The 19,369-nt window shown below is 41.9% G+C and overlaps 3 protein-coding genes across 12 annotated transcripts in view; 1 reads left to right on the top strand and 2 right to left on the bottom strand.

The window, feature by feature from the left end:
• ankhd1 (ankyrin repeat and KH domain containing 1) overlaps positions 1-1,423 on the bottom strand; it is a 32,978-nt gene extending 31,555 nt beyond the window's left edge. For all 6 annotated transcript variants that reach the window (XM_085290670.1, XM_085290679.1, XM_085290686.1 and 3 more), the window contains exon 1: positions 969-1,423. In XM_085290670.1, the coding sequence (XP_085146796.1) occupies positions 969-1,247 (279 nt within the window). In that variant the 5' untranslated portion in view covers positions 1,248-1,423. The remainder of the gene's footprint in view (positions 1-968) is intronic.
• A 172-nt stretch (positions 1,424-1,595) lies between these two features.
• On the top strand, positions 1,596-11,546 carry hnrnph1 (heterogeneous nuclear ribonucleoprotein H1). Of its 5 annotated transcripts, none has more exons than XM_085290757.1 (13): positions 1,596-1,736; positions 5,078-5,177; positions 5,336-5,428; positions 6,334-6,430; positions 6,515-6,670; positions 6,764-6,907; positions 8,028-8,166; positions 8,925-9,130; positions 9,284-9,396; positions 9,511-9,646; positions 9,733-9,816; positions 9,927-10,019; positions 10,747-11,546. In XM_085290757.1, exons 4-13 carry the CDS (start codon positions 6,349-6,351, stop codon positions 10,839-10,841), a joined length of 1,248 nt encoding a protein of 415 aa, XP_085146883.1. In that variant the 5' UTR covers positions 1,596-1,736; positions 5,078-5,177; positions 5,336-5,428; positions 6,334-6,348; the 3' UTR covers positions 10,842-11,546. The 5 variants fall into 5 exon arrangements, with proteins under 5 accessions (XP_085146883.1, XP_085146863.1, XP_085146899.1 ...); XM_085290737.1 differs by having other exon boundaries at positions 5,336-5,474; XM_085290773.1 differs by having other exon boundaries at positions 1,597-1,736; positions 5,336-5,474; positions 10,743-10,808.
• Positions 11,547-11,550: 4 nt separating this feature from the next.
• On the bottom strand, positions 11,551-17,235 carry rufy1 (RUN and FYVE domain containing 1). Its single transcript, XM_085290725.1, has 17 exons — positions 16,889-17,235; positions 16,485-16,664; positions 16,279-16,396; positions 16,077-16,178; positions 15,875-15,998; positions 15,724-15,785; positions 15,429-15,564; positions 15,221-15,322; positions 15,009-15,125; positions 14,737-14,904; positions 14,530-14,627; positions 14,324-14,443; positions 13,986-14,115; positions 12,943-13,037; positions 12,803-12,851; positions 12,642-12,719; positions 11,551-12,536 (listed from the first exon to the last, which is right to left on the bottom strand). Exons 1-17 carry the CDS (start codon positions 17,220-17,222, stop codon positions 12,393-12,395), a joined length of 2,157 nt encoding a protein of 718 aa, XP_085146851.1. The 5' UTR covers positions 17,223-17,235; the 3' UTR covers positions 11,551-12,392.
• Positions 17,236-19,369: the final 2,134 nt, after the last annotated feature.

Here is a 19,369-nt window from a genome sequence, read left to right as displayed (position 1 = left end):
ACGTTCAAACGGACGCTGTAAAAAAATAATAAAATAGCGAGGCATTTGATGAGTGACTATAGCTCTGAAGATGTTGACAAAAATCCCCTAAGATGTGGCTCTGCCACACGTGCATTTGAAATGCATATATGACAGGGTGACTGAGGGTTTTACACACAATTTAAACTATGTCATCCCAGATGACAAAACATGTCTAAAGTGCGTTTAGCTGACGGGATGCAGTCACACCTGTCCGCCGTGTGTGACATTGAAAGTTGGACACCTCTCAACGTGAACTCAAATCGCCCTCAAAATGTGACAACGCAAATAAAGCTGACAGTCACCGTGGCCATCTGAACGACCTAGGTGAACGGCTGGAAGACCAGTTAGCTAATTAGTCGACACCGACTGTGGAAATACGAGCAGCAAAATAATTATATTTTTAAAAATCCGAATCTAAACCTATCGAAAAGTTAGCCTAAGGGACAATCGGTGTTGATTTACATGGTGTGGTGGGAAAAGTGACGTAATTGCACCACAACTATGAAATGGTAGATATTTAGCTGGCCGTGTACGTCCGTGGGTTTGTGGGCATCATCCATTTGCCGTGGCTGGAAAGCTGCTGGATAGCTTGCAAACTTGTGATGGTGTTGCGAGACGACAGCTCCAAACGAGGCCGTCGTCGCTTACACCCGAACTAGGCCGTGGCCACAGCCTGCGCTGCATAAATAAAACATTTCAGCCGGTTGGCGTGAACAACTGCTCCTGTCTCACCAAACATGATCGACAGTAAACTGTCCATAAGCGTCTCAACTGACGAGGGGTGTTATTCTGTTGACGGGTTGGTTAATTTTACGTAATTTTAGCGGCCTGGGAGGGGGTGGCTGCCAACTGCGAGCTAATGTGCTAGCTAGGAGCCAGCTCGCGCTAGGAGAGGAATGTTGCCTAGCTCTATGGTTAGGCTTAGCTAACTAGCTTAGCGTAGCTACCTCTGAAACCTCGTCTTCGTCGCTGCCGGATCCTGGACCCGAAGAGAGGACGGCTGCGGCCGCTAGTTTGAAATCCAGTCTTTCGGCAGCAGGCCCGCCTGGCTCGCCGTACAAACGTACTTTCTTTCCACCTACACCAATCCCAATGCCCCCTAGTCCGACTCCTCCTGGTGTCGCTCCTACCCCCATCCCTGCCACTGGGGAGCGAGGAGTCACCGAGTCAATCTCGTCCTCGAAGCCGTCCGTCAGCATTGCCGTCCCGGCTACTGCATCCTGCATACTTGTGTTCACGATACGTGCGTTAACGTGCTAGTTGTTGACTTAAATGTCTGTCCAGGCGCGTTCTTGTGGAATATTCGCGTGATTTTACTTCAGGGAATCCAGAAACTCTCCCGAAGCGAGGGTTGAGGAGGATCTCTTTCCCCCAGCCATTAACTTTCTAACAACCTAACCCGATACGCACAGTTTCTGAGAAACGCCGCCCTTGTGGAAAATCCTCTCGACCGTATTGGTTCATCAGGAGAGACATGTCTCTTCTATTGGTTAAAGCTGATGCTTGTCAAAATGAGCCCGCGACGTCATGTTAGGTTTACCAATATCACGAGGCAGTAGAACGAACGTCAAGACATGACATGGTAGGCCAACTTAACTAGTTGCTAGTTTTACTAGTTGATGTAAACTCATGTTGGGATACCGTTTGCACATAAGGACTACTTCGAAAGTGTACTGACCAGAGGTGGGACCAAGTCATTGTTTTGCAAGTCTCAAGTAAGTCTCAAGTCTTTATCCTCAAGTCTCAAGTCAAGTCTCAAGTAATGTCAGGCAAGTCAGAGTCGAGTCTCAAGTCACTGGTGTAAAAGTCCGAGTCAAGTCACAAGTCTGAAACTTTGAATTTCAAGTCCTTTCGAGTCTTTAAAAAAAACAAACGAAAAAATAATGTTGCAGTTATATGCTAAATGTAAATATTAGACCATGTAATTTTAAAATCTGTGTTTTTCTCAACACATACAAAATAGTGAACTTAGAAAATATACACAAATTGTGAAATTGCACCTCTTTAAAATGCAGCTCAATTAAACTTAGCTCCAAGAATAATTTTCACCGACAGTTCTGAGATAAGCTGCATGTTATTCTTGGATGCGGTTGTAGGACCAGCTTTAAAATCGCATGACAAAAATATCATACACATTAAAAAAAACTGTATCACCAACATAGCCTGGAAAACATTTGCTAGTTAGATGAAGTCAGCTATCTCATCTTAGCATATTTATATGCATATTTATAATTATACGGTTCTTGGAGTGAGTGCATACACTCATGAAGTTTAGTAACTTCAGGTCACTGCAACAAGCCCAGGTACAGTTTACCGACGGATGGGTGCAGGACCTTGAAATGCACCGTGTAGAACGAAAGACCATCGTACGTATCATAAGTTTACCAGTCTCACAAATCGTCGTCATAAATACACATTCCTTAACCGTTTATTAATAGGACCTTTGAGCTCAATGGTAATTAATTAGTAGTGGAAATAATTTCTGGTAGCATCACAGAAATGTAGCAGTGACAATAATACTGTATGCTGTAATCGTACTGGGCAATTAGTGATACAAAAAACCTGTTTTATCCTGTGAATAAAAGTATGTGTTTTTGTCAATGTACCATAATAACAGAAGCGAAACGCAATATTGTGTCAGGACAATTCACTATTTATGCACAATAAATAAAGGAGCATAGCGCGACAATTTCTGTTCAGCGCCAGACTTGCTTGTAACCTATATCACCAATTATGTTAAGAAAAATGACGTATTAACTACAACAGCAGACTGACCTTTGTGTAAATGCTTGGAGCAGACTAACCTGTGAGCTGGAGTGTTCTGGGACGTTATATTTGGTCTTTGAATGGCTGCAATCCAGTCGCCTCTTTGTTACTTCGGAAACATGGCTCGAACAATTTCTCTTCAACGACGTAATCCGATAACAACCGATCTCTTTACCCGTCGGCTTCCCGTGGCTGTCATGCGACCGGCTATTGCAGTTAATAATACAACAGCTTCTTGACATTTTTGTGTTTCTTTTTATCGCTGTATAACTGATTTTAATTGAAAGCCTGCGTGCGCTAGTACCGCTTGCCACGAGTTCCCAGAATCCTTTGCGGTTCTACCCGTGAATGACGTCACATTTTCAATCTCTATATAATATGCATGTTAAATTTTATATTTGGGGTAAAATATCAAGTCTTTTCAAGTAAACCGGTTCAAGTCCAATTCAAGTCCCAAGTCATTGGTGTAAAAGTCCAAGTCAAGTCACAAGTCTTAGAACATTTTTTCAAGTCAAGTCTAAAGTCATAAAATTAATGACTCGAGTCTGACTCGAGTCCAAGTCATGTGACTCGAGTCCACACCTCTGGTACTGACACTCTTTGTAAATTATAATGAATCATTTAGTGTGATTTTTTAAATGTGAAATAACGGGTATCAAGTCATTATTGAGTGCTTCCAATTAAATATAATGCAGTTAAATAATTTATTGGTAATCATACATAATAATTTAAAAAAACAAAAAAATATTTTTTTAGCAAAAATACGCACACAAAAACAACAAAAATTAACAAACAATGCTGTATGATGAACAAACTTTTCATTCACAGATAAGTTAACAATGTAATTGATGCTCTGAAACTATAACCTCCAAAATGAGTGGTTCTCATTGTGGGGTTTTATGGGGTGGGACATTTTGCTGGTCCACTTATTTAATTTGGGTAAATTGTCTGCACAAATACATGTAAAGTAGTTCTGAGTGGTCATCTAACGGGAATGATGTCTTCCAGAGAAGAGATCTGAGAATTTGTTCTGTTTTCAGTGTGTCCCGATAAGTCCTGAAAGTGAAACACCACGCATGAAAACAGTACCTTCCCTCCCATGAGAGGAATGCAGCCAACATTAATACACCTGTATACCACTATACCCTAACAAGTCCAAATGTCTACTGTGAAAGAAAGTCCATTTGTCACAAGATATCCTTGAGGCTTATTGAACTGTGCGTGCTTTGGCGACTTTTGTACAAGATTAAATACACAATGGTGACTTCAGTGATGAATAAATACTTCACTTGGACTGCCCTCTAGTCCAAAAGATCACTGTAATGTACTCGTAAAGTCAAAAGCCTACCTGGAGCCTTGTTTGTGTTTGATGTAATCTTACAGAACTACCAGTGAATTCAGGGTTGTCACCACCATGAACCAAGACATCTGAACTACACAAAGGTCCTAGATTGTGTTTACACCTTACCTTATAGATCACATTTGATTCAGTAAGGACTGAGTGTGGTTAAAAACAGTGTATTTCATTCCCTTTGGTTAAACCCCATGTGACTGTGTTTGATTATTGTGTGACTATTCATACATTTTTTGAAAGCATTTATTTCCAGAATTGTGTGCTTTATATGTTTTAACTAGCAGTGTACACCAATACTAGATGAGTGTAACCTTGAATAAGCAGCATTACTGAAATAATGATAATAAATTAACAAACACTCTTCATTTACTCCACATATTTTTTAATGGTGTCACTGATTTGCAACCAACTCCCTGCTGCAGGTCTGGGTCACTTGTGGTCTATATCTGGATTACTTGGGGCTGCTGACCCCGTGGCTAATTTCCCAGACTTGGATTAAGCCTAGTCCTATCTTAAAAGAAAACTCTGACAATGCTTATAATTGGGGAAAAAAAGTTTTTACTTCAGGGATAAGCTCAATCCAAGTCTGGGAAACAGTCCCTATTGTATATAAACATGGTCTTTCAGGCATAGTAGTCACCAAAACCGGTAACTGAGGCTTGTATTATCATTTAGTTCCAATAATCAAAATAAGCCTCATCGAACTAGGTTACTATTACAAACTACCCTAGCACGAAATTAATATCTGTTGAGGCTTGTAGCTAAATGGGTTGTTTTTAGTGATGTAGTGTGGTACTTTGAGCTGGCATTGATAAACATGAACTCTTTGGCCTTGCCATAAAAAGTAGCTCATTCATATACACTAACTCAAAAAAGAAAAGAAAAAAGCTGAAAAGGATTACTGACGAATGTAAACAGGGTTACTTGGATTTGTAGGCCAGGAGAAGTCGCCAAGACCTCAAGCAGAAACGTCATCGGTTTTGGGCGTGGACACAGGCCAGTTGGAGGCGTTTGGTTATTTCGTCAGGATTGCCAGGTGTGTTTAAAAATCCACCCTTTCTGTCACGTTATTTATTACACACCCTTTCACAAACTATACATTCTTCGGTTTTGATACAATTAAAAACACAAATAAATAATAAAATTTGTTATAAACGTATTTTATTTGCGTCATTTTTTGGCCTTTTGAAGCAGATGCCATGATGAGGCGCGCCGTTTTGGTTCCTGAAGGGGGGATGGTTGGAGAATTCTGGCAACCCAGTGGAGAGTTTCAGCCGCACCACGCAGGTCTGATTACACACACTCCGGCGTGTTGCATCTGCGTTTGTATCAGGTATATTGATAAATGTATCTCTCGTTTTACTTGGTTATATCATGGTTTGAACAACTTTTCTCATAATGTACATAGGTACAGGTTTGAATGTGTGAATCAGCTTTAATACAGGTAGCTTAGTTAACGGTACTAGCTTAAGAGCTAACTGCCGATGCTAATAACATGGCGCAGGCCAAGAGGGCCGCTTTTGTTCTATTGTGTGGGTGCGGTAGTTAATATGCTAAGGGCCGTGCACTGCGTTTAAAGTAAGTGAGATATTTCGTAACAAATCAACAACATGGCTCTTTCGAACTCTTAAGTAGTTGACGAAAGCCAACAATCGCGGAAATATTGTCGAATGAAAGTGGCTGGCTACTGATTTTGTGCTGCTAGCGGGCACCGACTCGGAGCTCCCGCTTTTTGTTACGTGGATGCCGGTAGTTCGCTAGCGAGTACTGATAGATAAGGAAATTGTGACGACTGCTCTGGACTTACGTTTGGACAACAACAACCTTTGTTCCGCGGAAGAGTATGAGCAGTAAAGCAATTTTTCTTAAATATCTGTCGAAACTGTCTCAAGATGGCGCTGCTACATAGGCCCCTTTTTCTTGAAATAACTCAGAGTAAATCAAGGAAAGCTTTTATGGCGTATTGTAGTCAATGTATATGTATAAACCAGCCAGTCGGATTTTTTTAATGCAGTTGTATTCAGAATTAGTCGTGTCCCCATTAGAGAGACAGTGTCAGTTCTTGTGAAGAGGGGATCAACGAAAATAAAAGAGTAAACGAAGCACCAGGGTATTGACTTCTGTATTATTGTATCTTTGTTAGTTTGTATTGGTTAATCACATTAAAAGAAGCGTTTATTCATAATCTTCAGGGATCGTGACCAGTCATGGCTGATGAGGGATATGTAGTGCGAATCCGGGGACTTCCTTGGTCCTGTTCAGTGGATGAAGTTCAGAGGTTTTTCTCAGGTATTTATGCATTATTGTTTTTCAAAAGAATACTTAAGCACGTAACACAGTTAGAAATGATCTGATAATGCATTTTGATTGCAGAGTGCAAAATCCTAAACAATGGAAGTGGCATCCATTTCACCTACACAAGAGAGGGGCGTCCCAGCGGAGAGGCATTCGTTGAATTTGAGACAGAAGAAGACCTGAAGATTGCAGTGAAAAAGGACAGAGAAACGATGGGTCACAGATATGTAGAAGGTGCGTATAACAGCATACAGCTGAGTTAATGTCTGATAAATGCTATATAAGTTACCAGTTTGAGCGAAGTAATTTCTCTCTTCTCTGATATAGTGTTTAAATCAAACAATGTGGAAATGGACTGGGTCATGAAGCACACTGGCCCAAACTGTCCAGAGACAGCTGGGGACGGGCTTGTGCGGCTTCGGGGCCTTCCCTTCGGGTGCAGCAAGGAGGAAATTGTGCAGTTTTTCTCAGGTAACAACAAACCTTGTTCGCTGGTTAAATATAAACCCCCTTAATGCTGGTAATTTAAATTTCTCCCCTCCGATCTTCCTTTTCTTGTTTCTGGTTACCGACACCAAAACTTGTTGCATCTAATTTACGAAGAAGTCAGTATGCCATTGTAAATGACAATCTAATGTGGTTACACTTAAAAACAATGAATGAAGGAAATGATGCTGGAAAAGGAAGCCAGTTGAAGTTTAAATAGAGAATTTATTTGAAGACCTGATGTTTTGTACAAGGGCAGGGATCTGTTATGCAAACACCCTTTCCTATCTTTGCCCCTCATTTTCATCTTCAGCCTTCTTCACATTTTCCCCCCATTATGTGGAAACATTTTAAAATAGTCTCAGCCTAATGGTAATACACTAGTTATTGAGTGGGTCCCGCTCATCACTGATATAGCCTCTGTCTTCAATTTTTTTTTTTTAACTTTTTTTTTTCTTCCCCACCATGTATTAATAATTTTATCTTTAAAAGTTTTTTTTTTTTTAAACCCAGTATATCCTCCTGAGCACCAGCCTATTCACTCATGCCCTCTGGTCTATATCTTTGACTTATTTGAGCTATCATATTAAGTCCTGATGTACTTAATAGAGGACATTGTGGGCTTTCCATTGATATCCCATGTGTTTGGGTGGCCTCTTTCAGCTCCAAAGAGGAAGGAAATCACCAAAAAAGTTCAATGGGAAGATTCCTGTTTCCTCAGTTCTCAGGAGGATATGCCAATTCTTAGATTTAACGAAAGAGCAACCACGAATTTTCCTCATGTCACCCACCTAGACCCTCCTCATCAGCACATTAATACTAGCCCGATATCCCCCACACAGTGCCCTTCTTCATAGTCTTCCTCTATCCTGCCATTTCTATCTTATCCCCTAGAATACAGTAAATGTAACTAAATTAAATGGAAAGTCACTGGTTTAAAAAAAGAAAAAGAAAAAAGACACAAAAAAGGAATGAATTGGTATGTGTGATGATGTATAGAGTTTTCCATAAGTCTAATATCTCTCTCTTTAGAGAAAGTTCTCTCTGTGATTGGGCATGTGATTTAATATGTCCCCTGCTGGGGTTATCTGTCCTTGGGTTGAAGGGTTGGAAATCGTGCCAAATGGGATAACATTGCCGGTGGACATCCAGGGGAGGAGTACGGGGGAGGCCTTCGTGCAGTTTGCTTCACAGGATATAGCTGAAAAGGCTCTAAAGAAACACAAGGAAAGAATAGGGCACAGGTGGGGATGGTTGGTTGGTTGGCTGGATAAGTTGCTTTTCTTATGGTGTGCACCTTCAACATCTGAACCAAATGCAAAACTGACACATTTATCTTGGCTACTTGAAGCATATTTGTCATATTTACCACACACACACATACACACAAGTTGCTATCTTAGATCCACGTTTTAAAAAATATATATATATTCACAATGTTCAGGGGGAAGATTAGTGCTTGGTCACCATTCAAAAATATGAGGCGAATCCTGAAATGGAGTGCATGCCCGATTTGGAGAACAAATGGTGTCTCAGCACTAAAAATGAGTCCAGGTTGATAAATGGTAAGGAGTCTCCCTGCTAGTAAAAATCAGAGGGCCACTGTACACAAGGATCTGGAGCCCACTGTCACAGGTAATGCTTAGTGGGTTGCAGAAGGGCTGGAGCTCTCTTTGTGCCTCTAAAACCAGGACAAAAGCTGTCATGGCAACGACACATACCACTATTGAAACACTGAAACAGATCTGAGTCGCTTCAGGTAACCATAAGAAAAGTGTAAAACTCACTGAGGCCCTTATCAATTTGGACAACTTCCTTATTGATCAGTAAATAAGTTATTTTTAATCTTCTTTATTAACGACTAGCAATAAGTACTTAAATCTATTACTACCTATGGACTACACCATGACAGCATCTGCATAGCCCAGTTTCACCAGTATTAAGCAAATGCAGTTTCTCACCCATTCTCCATGCCCTCACTGTGGTATCTGTATGCTCTCAGGTACATTGAGATCTTCAAGAGTAGCCGTGCTGAGGTGCGGACCCATTACGAACCCCAGAGGAAGCCTATGGGCATGCAGAGACCCGGCCCCTATGACCGGCCCTCTGGTGGACGCGGCTACAACATGATGGGCCGAGGGGGGTCCTATGACAGAATGCGCAGAGGAGGCTACGGAGGAGGTGGGTCCAAGTGGGACTGGAGAGCAGGTGAAATCAGATTTACTGGTCTTTACCCATGAAGTTTCTTTTAAATAAACACCCCCTCATGTCTCTTCATGCTTAACAATTCATATAACAATTAATAAGATTAGGATAAAATCCTCATAAGACCTTGTGTTAATTCCATTTATGTATGTTCAGGTGTATCGGATGGACGGTATGGCGATGGCGGCTCTTCCTTTCAGAGCACAACAGGCCACTGTGTACATATGAGGGGCCTGCCATACAGAGCCACAGAAACAGACATCTACAATGTAAGTTGTTGAGAGATCACTGACAGTCCTTTGTTATCTTTTGTGTCGCCGCAGGGGCTTAAAAGCAGACAACACTTGTGATTTGTGCATTTATTTATTTTTCGTCTTTTTTAGTTCTTTTCACCTTTGAATCCGGTGCGGGTCCATATTGAGATTGGCCCAGATGGCAGAGTTACCGGGGAGGCAGATGTAGAGTTTGCAACACACGAAGATGCTGTAGCAGCCATGTCCAAAGATAAAGCTAACATGCGTGAGTTTGCTTTAAAAAATAACTTGAGCACCCCACCCTTTTAAAGCTGCGTGTTAATTCTTATGATTTTTGTTCCTGTTCTGCAGAGCACCGCTACGTGGAGCTGTTTTTGAACTCAACAGCAGGTGGCAGTAATGGAGCATACAGCAGCCAGATGATGGGGGGCATGGGTGAGTCAAGGTTTTAGTGATATTGAAAATAGGGCCCTGTGTTATTTCCCTTAAAATGCTTGTGTATCTGTTGGTTTACTCATACAGCCCAATGGGATTTGTTTCCACAGGGAGCCAGTCATCCTATAGTGGAGGCCAGCTGAGCTCAGGGTACTCTGGTGGATACAGCAGCCAAGGAAACATGGGTGGCTACAGTGACTATAGTGAGTGTCAGCTCTGTTGTATTTCCTAAAATATATTTCTTTACAGAACCTTTAAAGGTTTGAGCAAAGACTTATAGTCTAACCCTTTTCTCTGATAAGTGAAATTGAAGTTGTCCTAGGTGAAGGTGCCATAAAACCTTATTTGTGTACTGTGACTGTTTTGTTTATTTTTAAACTCGTGACAGCTGTAAGTGTTTGCTGTCTGGCACCAAATGAGATGCTACTAAGTTGTTTTTTTTGTTTTGTTTTTTGTTTTTTTTAAGTCATAAATATTCAGTAACACCTTAAACTGGCCTTGTAAAACACCTTTCTTTTATTAGCTGGCTAATTCTGAAGCACACTTTGAAATAAATAATAGTTATATTGTTACTTAACATATGGTAGTAACAGTAAAGAAAAATCTGCAGCTAAAAAGTGTCCTAAAGTTGGGTTGTTACAGTGTTGCAAAGGGTGGAAACAGTGGTTAATTACCAGAGGAGTGCTGTTATTCCCCATCATTTAAAAAAAAAAAAAAAAAAAAAAAAAAAAAATTGAAGCAGCTGCTTCCAAAACTGCTGTGTAATGTATTTAATGACACTGGGTTCTAAGGAAGAAGGTGCTGTGTAGTTCTGTCATCTTGGATCCAGGCTAATTCAGCCCTTTAAACTTGGAAAGCTTTTGTCGTTCTATGCGTGACTCCTTGATGAACTCCTCGGTCCTATAGTGTGTATTTTCTCTCTCTTGTTAGGTAACCAGGGCGGAATGGGAAGCAGTTACTATGGCGGCGGTGGAGGAGGAAGCAGAGGCTCAATGAATGGACTGGGTGGGGGATGGGGAATGTAGTTTTTTCTTTTCGCATTTAGTTTTTTTTTTTTTTTTTTTTTTTTTAATTCAGCATTTTGCTGAAAGGACTGGAAATGCAAGTCTCTCGTAATAATTCAGATAGGGTCTGGTGGGGTTGTTTTGGGGGAAAACAAAGGGTAGGGTTTGTATTATTATTGTTTTGTTTTTTTTAAGTGGGTGATCTTCAGAGAGCAGTGAGATCATATGTTCGTCACAATAAATGTGTCAAAGTGATGTTTGTCTTCCCCATTCCTCACAGATTTACAAATAACATAAACTGTGCTTTAAGTTTATCTTTCCCTGGAAGCGTGCCGTTTTGTGTTACCGTTCTTTAAGCACGGTTAACTCATCCTGTGCTGGTGGATTTAACAAAACGTTTTAGTGTCCGAGTGCATGAACAGAAACTGAAAATGTCCGGTATCTTCTAATGTTTGGACCTTGTTTCACCTTTTACATAGTGTTCAGCTTCATTTTAAATTCCTGTACAAAATGTTAATCTAGGTTTGGGACTTAACATGGTCAAAGCATGTTTTGTTTTCTTATGGTGTGACTGTTAGTGCTCTTTTTCTGTTCCTGGATGAGGGCTATACAGAGAGCAAGTTCATTTCAAATCTGCTACCATGAAGGTTTCTACTGCTTCAGATGCTGTTTGTATTTCTTGTGCACAAAGTGAATAAACTAGTCTGGAATATCTAATTGACACAAGTGGTGGAAAAACAGGAGGCTTTATTCATTTATCAAATATCTAAAGTTAAAAGAAGTCAAATTAAGAAAATGGCGTTGTAGCAGTTGACGTGATCCATAAAATCCTGATAGAATACATTCTAAAATAGTGTTGCTGTTGCCAACATTCTACAGTCATTTACACAATTCTGCCTGCATCCAGCAGTGGGGTTAGAGCTGATCTTAAAAAGGGGGAGGGGGGAAAGTGCATAACAAGGCTGAATATCAAAGTCACTTCCAGAATTAAAAATGCACCCCTCTAATTCAGGATTTTCACAAAGGTTTAAATATAATCTTTTAAGACAAAAGTAAAATATTCAGGTTATTTCTGTTAAATTTATTTTGAAAATCATCCTAAATAAAGAAAGCAGTGTGCCTTTACATTCTGTGAGTACACAAACCTGCAAACAGCAGAGATTCTCAGCTCAAGCTGAAATCCCAACAGTACATCCACAGTTTGAATTAGAAAAACTGCACATATCAAAAGGCCAGTTTATCAAGAGATTACCAAATTTGTTAAACTCTGTTAATCCAACCCAGGGAAACACTGGTGGCAGATACTCAAGCCTTTCCATGTCTATGCAAAGTCTCGTTAGCATAAAGTCTGCATAAACTACTTTTTATTAAAATCCATCCTGTCAACGTTAAAGGCGACCATTGTCAGTACAAATAAAATGCCTGAATTTCAGGTAACTGCATCAATGGAACACCAAATCACATTCCCGCCTTTTTTTTTTCCTTTTCATAACACAAGTATTTAAATTCATTAAATGAGTATATTCAGTGTTGGAGCGTGTGGAGAAAACATTAAAGCCTGTGGGTATGTCGTCAGGAACCTGTGGAGGAGCTTCTCTGCAGCAGCAGGGAGTGGCACACGTCGCACACTCGCACAGGCCGTGGATACGAAGGCAAGGCCAGCTCGTTACTGGAGCAGCTGTTGCAGTAGATGTCTCCGCAGTTTCTGCAGTGGTGCTGCGCATGCAAAACATACAGCGTGACGTGGCAACATTTATGTGACTGCGGACGTTAACGGAAGCGGCTCTCAAGTGAAATGTAATGGGGGTGGGCGGAACGTACCTTTCTGCGTGAGATGGAGAACTCCTTCTGGCATTGTTTGCACTGAGTGGCTTCATCATCTTTCAGCCAAGCGTGGCCCTGAGAAGAGCAATGGTTTCTCATTCCAAGTCTTACAGCGTCAACAATAAAAGTAAACCACCCTCGACTCTTTAACATTTTACCTTCAGGGCCTTGTTGACCTCCTTGAAATCTTCCATCTTCAGTTTAGACCTTTGAGAAAGATGAAAGTGGCATAAATTCTCCTACGTGAAATGGCATTCCTTAGTAAGAAAAAAAAAAGAAAAACATCGCAGTTACTGACTGGCTGAGATGCAGTCCCATTTCTTGTAGAGCCTGTTCCTGCTGCTCGCACTTCTGCTGCAGTTGCTGCTTCTCCTGCTTCAACTCCTGCAGCTCCTGCAAAGTCGATCCATAAGAAGCAAAAGAAAAAAAGGTCATAACATCCCATTTATGTTCAAGAATTTGTAATATGCTCTTACACCGCTTACAAGAGGATGAAACAGGAGGGAGGCTTTGTTAAAGCTGTCATACAAATAATATTTTTGTAAAATAAACTATTTCTTTAAGGTAATGTCATCTGGCATAAATATATAATTCGCTGGTGATGAAGCTGAAAGGTACAGTTTCTAAATTCCTGTGTTTAAAATATGAAACGTTACCAGCAGACTTGAAGAAATAACCAACAACAAACCGCATAACTTTTAATCTAAAACATCTATGTACTGTGTTGATGACATTCAGTGAAGTTGGATTGGGGCTGCACAGTACTTTCTTGTAATACCACCTTGTACCACAAGATGGTACATCAAGCCAATTGAATTAATAACCAGGTAAGTCAGGATGAGCACGTTCTCTTTTACAAAAGGAAAAGCTTCTTAAGAACCTTGGACACAAAGGAGTATCTAAAGTTAAAAGAATAGCACCACACATTCAAAAACATCTCAACACACCCACTGGTAAAACACTGCTCCCTGGTGGTGAAAGGCGTTGCTGCATTTTGAAGGCCATAATTACAAAAGGTACTTTTTAATGAACATAAGAATAAAAAAAAAAGCTCTTATTCTGACTTGTAGCCAACTCTAGCAATGTAGCTTCATTGCTAGAGTCTAGAAGCAGTCTCTACAAAGCCAATCACACATTTTAAATGTTGGCATTGGATTACAGTATTTTATGCCTGTGTGTAGGAGTAATCTTAGCTGCAGCTGTAGGTTGCCTTTCACTTTGAAAATAAAACTTCATTTGTCAAGAGCGCACACATTTTTTTTCCATCGCTATAATTCGCCTATTTAGATCCGAGCAAGTGTAACGTGACACAGGTTGTGTGTGTGTTTGAGAGATGCTGACCGAGTGCAGGCCCTGGAGCTGCTGCAGCTGTGTGCGCAGTTCGGTGCTGTTGTCCTGCTCCCTCTGGAGAGCTTTTTGCAAGTTCTGTCTCTGTTCCCTCTCACTGCGCAGCTCGTTCTCCAACCCCAGCCTGTGCTCCGAAAACACAAAAATGTGACTCAAGTCATCAAACTGCAAACTACTGCATGGACTCGATCTACACAATGTTTGAAAAGTTTGAGAACAAACATTTTAGGTGAATCACATTTGCAACTTTGCCCTTTTATGAACCTTTTCTCTACATACTGCTTAATACCACACTCAACCCCCCCGCCCCACCCACAATTGTATTTCTTCACCTTAGCGTATCGAGATCTGTTAGCTGTTTCTGCAGAGCATCGACTTTTCCCTGCAGCTCCACCTTCATGTCTTCGTCCGACTGGTCGTTCTGCTTGCGCTCCTGCTCCGATCTCTGTAGTCTATGAGTCACAAAATATGAAGAGGAGCGTCAATTTAAAGGAATGTAAATGCGAAACTGAATCTCAACCTAGGCAAGCACGCATACCTCTGCTCAAGTTCCTTCATGGTGTTCTCCATTTCATTCATCCTCTGCTCAAGCTGCACGGCCTCTGCCTGCTTTTTTTCTGCTTGGCGGTCCGAGTCCTGAGAAACCACACGATTTGGACAAATGCGCAATCTGTGTGTGTGTGTGTGTGTGTGTGTGTGTGTAAGTGCGAAAGACAAAGTTATAATCATGCTCATCTATTTATACCTGAGCTTTGTGGAACATCTGCACATTGAGAGTCTTGACTTGGTCAAGCTGGAGCCGTAGGGCTGCCAGCGTGTCCTGTTTCTCATGCGTATCCTTCTCCAGCAGTTTCATGGCCACCTCCATCTCCTGCTTCATCCCCACCTGCAGCTCCAGTTCACGCTCCAGCTCCTAATACACAAGGGAGTCAAATTCAGTTAGAGTTGAGTCAAAACCCAAAAACACCAGGTGTGGAGTGTTGGTTCAGTCTGTCCTGGAGGTCACTGATACTTGACCTGGCGAATGCGCTTTTCCTCCTTGTACTGCTTCCACACCACATTGTACATCTCATCCAGGCCTTGTCTAGTCTGTTTGTATGTCTCCAGCTCTGCCTGGCTGTCCTGAAGCACTGCCTGAAAAATAAAAACATGGCATTTTTCATTCCTTCTTAAAATCTGGAGGGGCTTCAGCTGCAGTTAGTCCTAGACACTTTTTCCCCCCCCCACACCTCCTCTTTTCTCTGGCTGGACTGCAAGATCGTCTCGTTCTCCTTTTTCAGCTGTTCCTGTTCTTCCCGTAGAGAGTTGATTCTGTCTGTGGCAGCTGTCAGCTGAAGAAGAGGAGAAAACACACACACACACACACAAGCTGATGTTAAAGAGGATCAATCCAGTGCGAACACAGTCCCACAGCTGCACACACAAAGCACGCCTAACCTCCTCTACAAGCTTGCTATTAGTCTTCTCTAGAGAGTCCATCTTAGCCTGAAGGTCAGTGACGGTGCCGCTTAGGTGACGATTTAGCTCCTCAATGTAGTGCTTCTGATCCAATATGGCTGTCATCTTCGAATCACTAAGGAAGGGAGCGATACAATTACCATCTTATAGTTGTGACACATATCTAACCAAAGTTTAGTAAGGATTTTTTAATATGGGGTCATGCTTTAAACAGTAATAACAATATAGAACAGTCCAGATTAAAAAAATAATGTAAAGCAGTGTAGATGCTTACTCTTTTGGAGTCTCATTGCTAGCAGAGTCTTTCAGATAAAGTGAGAAGTCGATGACTGCTACCTAAACGGGAAAGAAGAGCAGATCACTCTGTATCTCGATCCAACTCTTCCTCAGAGTGAAACTGATTCTTACAAAACAGCATCACTAACCTGTGAATCAAGGTCCTCCCCTTTAATGCAAAGGTTAGCATCAATTACGTTGAGGCCCACCAGCAGCCCCACCATTACCGACCCTTCGTCTTCCAACATCAGTGCTCCAAAGTCATAAAACTCACTAAGGGATTTAAAAGGTAAAGTGGATGCTAGGAAGAAACCCATGTTTATAATGCACTATAAAACAAGTGTAACTGACCTCAGGAGGTCCTTGTGGTCCAGCAGGGCCTTCATATAGTCGGCTACTTTCTTCTGCATAAGCGCCAAATGCAGCCAAGCCCTTCCTCTCCCCAAACCAGTCCTAAGAAAAACAAAAACAAGAATGACAGTATAAGTACAATTAAACTCAGTTGCGATGCAGTTTTATTATAGAAATAATATAATGGCATTTAATGGCATACTTAATGCCAGGCATGTCTCTGGCACTGGTGGCGATGTTGACAGACTCCGTGCATAACTTTTCTACCAGCTCCAGTGGTCCCCATATAGACTTGTTGTAACCAATGAAGGATTTCTTGGCTGAATCAGACAACATGCAGAATTAACTTCAGCATGCAGGCAGCTAAATATAGCACAACAGCAAAAGTCAGATTTATTTACGTCTAACCTTTAAGACCGTGTTTGAGGCAGTGCTCCAGGACAACAAAAAACTGCTGCAGAGGAGGGTACTCCGAGTCAAGCGTCCTGCCCAGACTCATAGAAGACTGAATCAACACTCTGATGCTGAGCTTCAGCATGCTGAGCAGGTTGGATCTTTCTATTGCCATTGAGTCTTTGGGGGGAACAACTGTACAGAAAGCATGAAAAAAAGGAGAAGCTCTGAGGTTAATTCTGTCAGATGACATAGCCGGAAAAGGAGCACTTCACTAACCAAAAAAACCAAGAGTCTGATCTTGGAGTCATGTGATGTGACAGCTGACACTTATACAGTGTTTCAAGTGCCTGTGACAGCCGCAATGGTTCGATCTTAAAGTGTATTAACTAGCAGGCATCAGAAAAATCAAAGTCTACCTGGAAGCTTTTTCGCTGAGTTACTGAGGTCACTTTCGGCCTCATTCTCGGTCGGGGAGCTCGCCGCGTATCCCTGTGAGGGCTTTCTCTGGATGGCAGCGTAGCTGATCCCGCTGCTAATCGTCTCTGTGGCCTTACGAGCCAGAGACAGGAGAGGAGCCGACCAGCTGTTCTCCTCTGCGACCTGGGGAGCCTGCCTCTCGGTCCAGTCCTGCTCGCTGCCCCCATCCGGTTCGCCATTAGTCGCTGGTCGTAAAACTTTGGGCTCATCTTGTTCTTCTTTTTCGTCGCGCTCTGTAACAGCTGTGTTTACTTCCCCTGCTTCGTCAGCCATGTTTGCCCTCCCCCCGTCCCCCTTTCTCGCGTATAATTCACGTGATCGCCTTAAACCAATAAGCGACGCTTGTGAGGCCTGACGTTCTTTTACTTTTGATTCATTGGCGGTTAGCAAAACACACTGGAGTTAAATCACTGCCACCTGTTGGACTTGGCTGGAGAGTGGCGGACTGACAAATATCTAATAACTAAAGATCGCGTTTTTATTTATTCACAGTCAATGAAATTTTAGTTTTGCCTTTCAGGTTAGTGTGTTGGGTTCGTGTGGGTCACAGGACAGGAGCCAGAACTAAAGATAAAGATTTTCATTGGGAGTGACCAGTAGGGACAAACAATTACTTTCGAGGGACACCTTGAGTTGAGAGGGTTGAAGACAGAGTTAGAGAGGCAGGCTGAGATGGTTTGGAGAAGGGATAGTGGACATATGGGACAAAGGATGCTAAATGCAGCTGCCAGGCAGGAAAGAATAAAAGAGAAACGAGGAAGACCTTAGAGGAGGTTTGTGGATGTAGTGAAGGAGGAGATGCAGAGGGCTGACAGAGGAGGATGGTAAGGATGGAGTGAGATGGGTGCAGATCATTTGCTGTGGAAGCGGAAGGAAGCAGATGACAGAAGAAGATAGAGAAGAAGAAAAAGTCATGTTACTTAAGATTGAATGTTCATGTCACACAGAGGAAATTTGTATTTATCTTTTATATTGGTTTTATTCTGTTTTTTAGTCTTTATTTGTGAGTTTAGTTTTTATTTGCATGATTTTATTCTGTTTGTATTGCATGGTTTTTAGTGGCTTATTTGACATTGTTTTAATCCACTGTGGACTGGCTGGGCATGGGACAAATTAGCTGATAGTGATCACCTGAGACATGGGTGTGTCCAGAGGTGGCCTATCAGCTGTTTAAGGGACCCTTTAAAAGGAAGCTGACTGGGGCTTGGGATGACAGAGGCACACGATATGAAAAGGAACACAAGAAGACCAGGTCATTCATTCATTCATTCATTCATTCATTCATTCATTCATTCATTCATTCATAGATAGATAGATAGATAGATAGATAGATAGATAGATAGGGGGAATCACTGCCTGATCGCGGGGGTGCGGCGCCTCATCTGGAGACGGACAGGTGAGTGTGACGTAGCGACGCAGTCCCGACAGCAGGAACGGCGACAATAGGAGACAACGCCTGTGATTGACAGCATTTGTGAGTAGCGTCTCCACTGTTGTTCACCGGGTGCAGCCGTGTTGGGAGAGGGTCGCCATGGCTATAAGCCAGGGCAGCTTCCAGGACGATGGTTGTGGCCCCTATTTGTTTACTTACAGGGCGATGACGCGAGGGGAGGCGATCGAGCAACGGACTCAGTGCAGAATGCGAGCTGAGCTGGGATGTGATGGGCCCAGTAAAGGGACGAGAAGGGGATAGCAGGCTCATCCTCGTCTGCCTGGGACGAGGCTGCCATGCACGCAGCTCCGCAAGAGGAATTTCTGGCCTGTGAACCCATAACGAACATTCGTCCTGGGTTGTGGGACTGGGTGGGATTTTTAGTGCATACAGAAAATTGCATTCTTACCAGTTTTAGAATTGTTTTATCTAGGCTCGGTGGTAATTTTATTATGTTTTTAGAATTGTTTCTCATTCTTGCTCCCTGGCCTGGAAATAAACTGTTTCTGATCAGACTTGCATCATCACTGTGCGTGTATTTAAAATAATCTCATTAGTATGACATTCTGGCGCACCAGATTTATTGTCTACGATCACATCAGAGTTAGTCTATGCCTAAGAGTACAAAGGGCAGACATATTCATTACCCCCATACGTGGTGAGCAGCCGACCTACATGTGACCTCAACACACACTACAACGTAGTTAAGCTTTAGCCAAAGAGGCTTTACTGTGACGGGAATCGTAAGAATATGCACTTAGAAGTAAAGCCCATAAATCTCTAGAAAACCAGCAGTAGTAATAACATCAAAAGCTGTGATACTGATGTATTGTGTATCTATTTTATCTTTATTTGATCCGTTTTGTGTTGCTTTAAATTGACTCCAACTTTAATTATTAATTCTAAGAATGTTGTTAACACAGCCATCCATGAAGTCAGACTATACTTTAATCCAGTTGAAGCACTTGTGCTATTAACCTATTGATGG

This window comes from Mchenga conophoros, linkage group LG2 (genome assembly GCF_057382185.1).
Source record: "Mchenga conophoros isolate Kocher_MC1m ecotype Shallow Benthic linkage group LG2, M_conophoros_male_GT1.1, whole genome shotgun sequence".
In the NCBI taxonomy this organism is placed as follows: domain Eukaryota; kingdom Metazoa; phylum Chordata; class Actinopteri; order Cichliformes; family Cichlidae; genus Mchenga; species Mchenga conophoros.
Note: the sequence above shows the minus strand (reverse complement) of the source record. Positions and strands in the feature narration are given on the sequence as shown.

Excerpts from the sequence above, each read along its gene's own strand:
- hnrnph1 (XM_085290757.1), top strand. The coding sequence starts at position 6,349 with ATGGCTGATGAGGGATATGTAGTGCGAATCCGGGGACTTCCTTGGTCC. Across the intron at positions 6,671-6,763 it reads GGGTCACAGATATGTAGAAG|TGTTTAAATCAAACAATGTG; the intron begins GTGCGTATAACA and ends TCTCTGATATAG. Across the intron at positions 9,647-9,732 it reads CAAAGATAAAGCTAACATGC|AGCACCGCTACGTGGAGCTG; the intron begins GTGAGTTTGCTT and ends CCTGTTCTGCAG.
- rufy1 (XM_085290725.1), bottom strand. The coding sequence starts at position 17,222 with ATGGCTGACGAAGCAGGGGAAGTAAACACAGCTGTTACAGAGCGCGAC. Across the intron at positions 15,565-15,723 it reads AGCAATGAGACTCCAAAAGA|TGATTCGAAGATGACAGCCA; the intron begins GTAAGCATCTAC and ends TCCCTTCCTTAG. Across the intron at positions 14,444-14,529 it reads ATGAAGGAACTTGAGCAGAG|ACTACAGAGATCGGAGCAGG; the intron begins GTATGCGTGCTT and ends TGTGACTCATAG.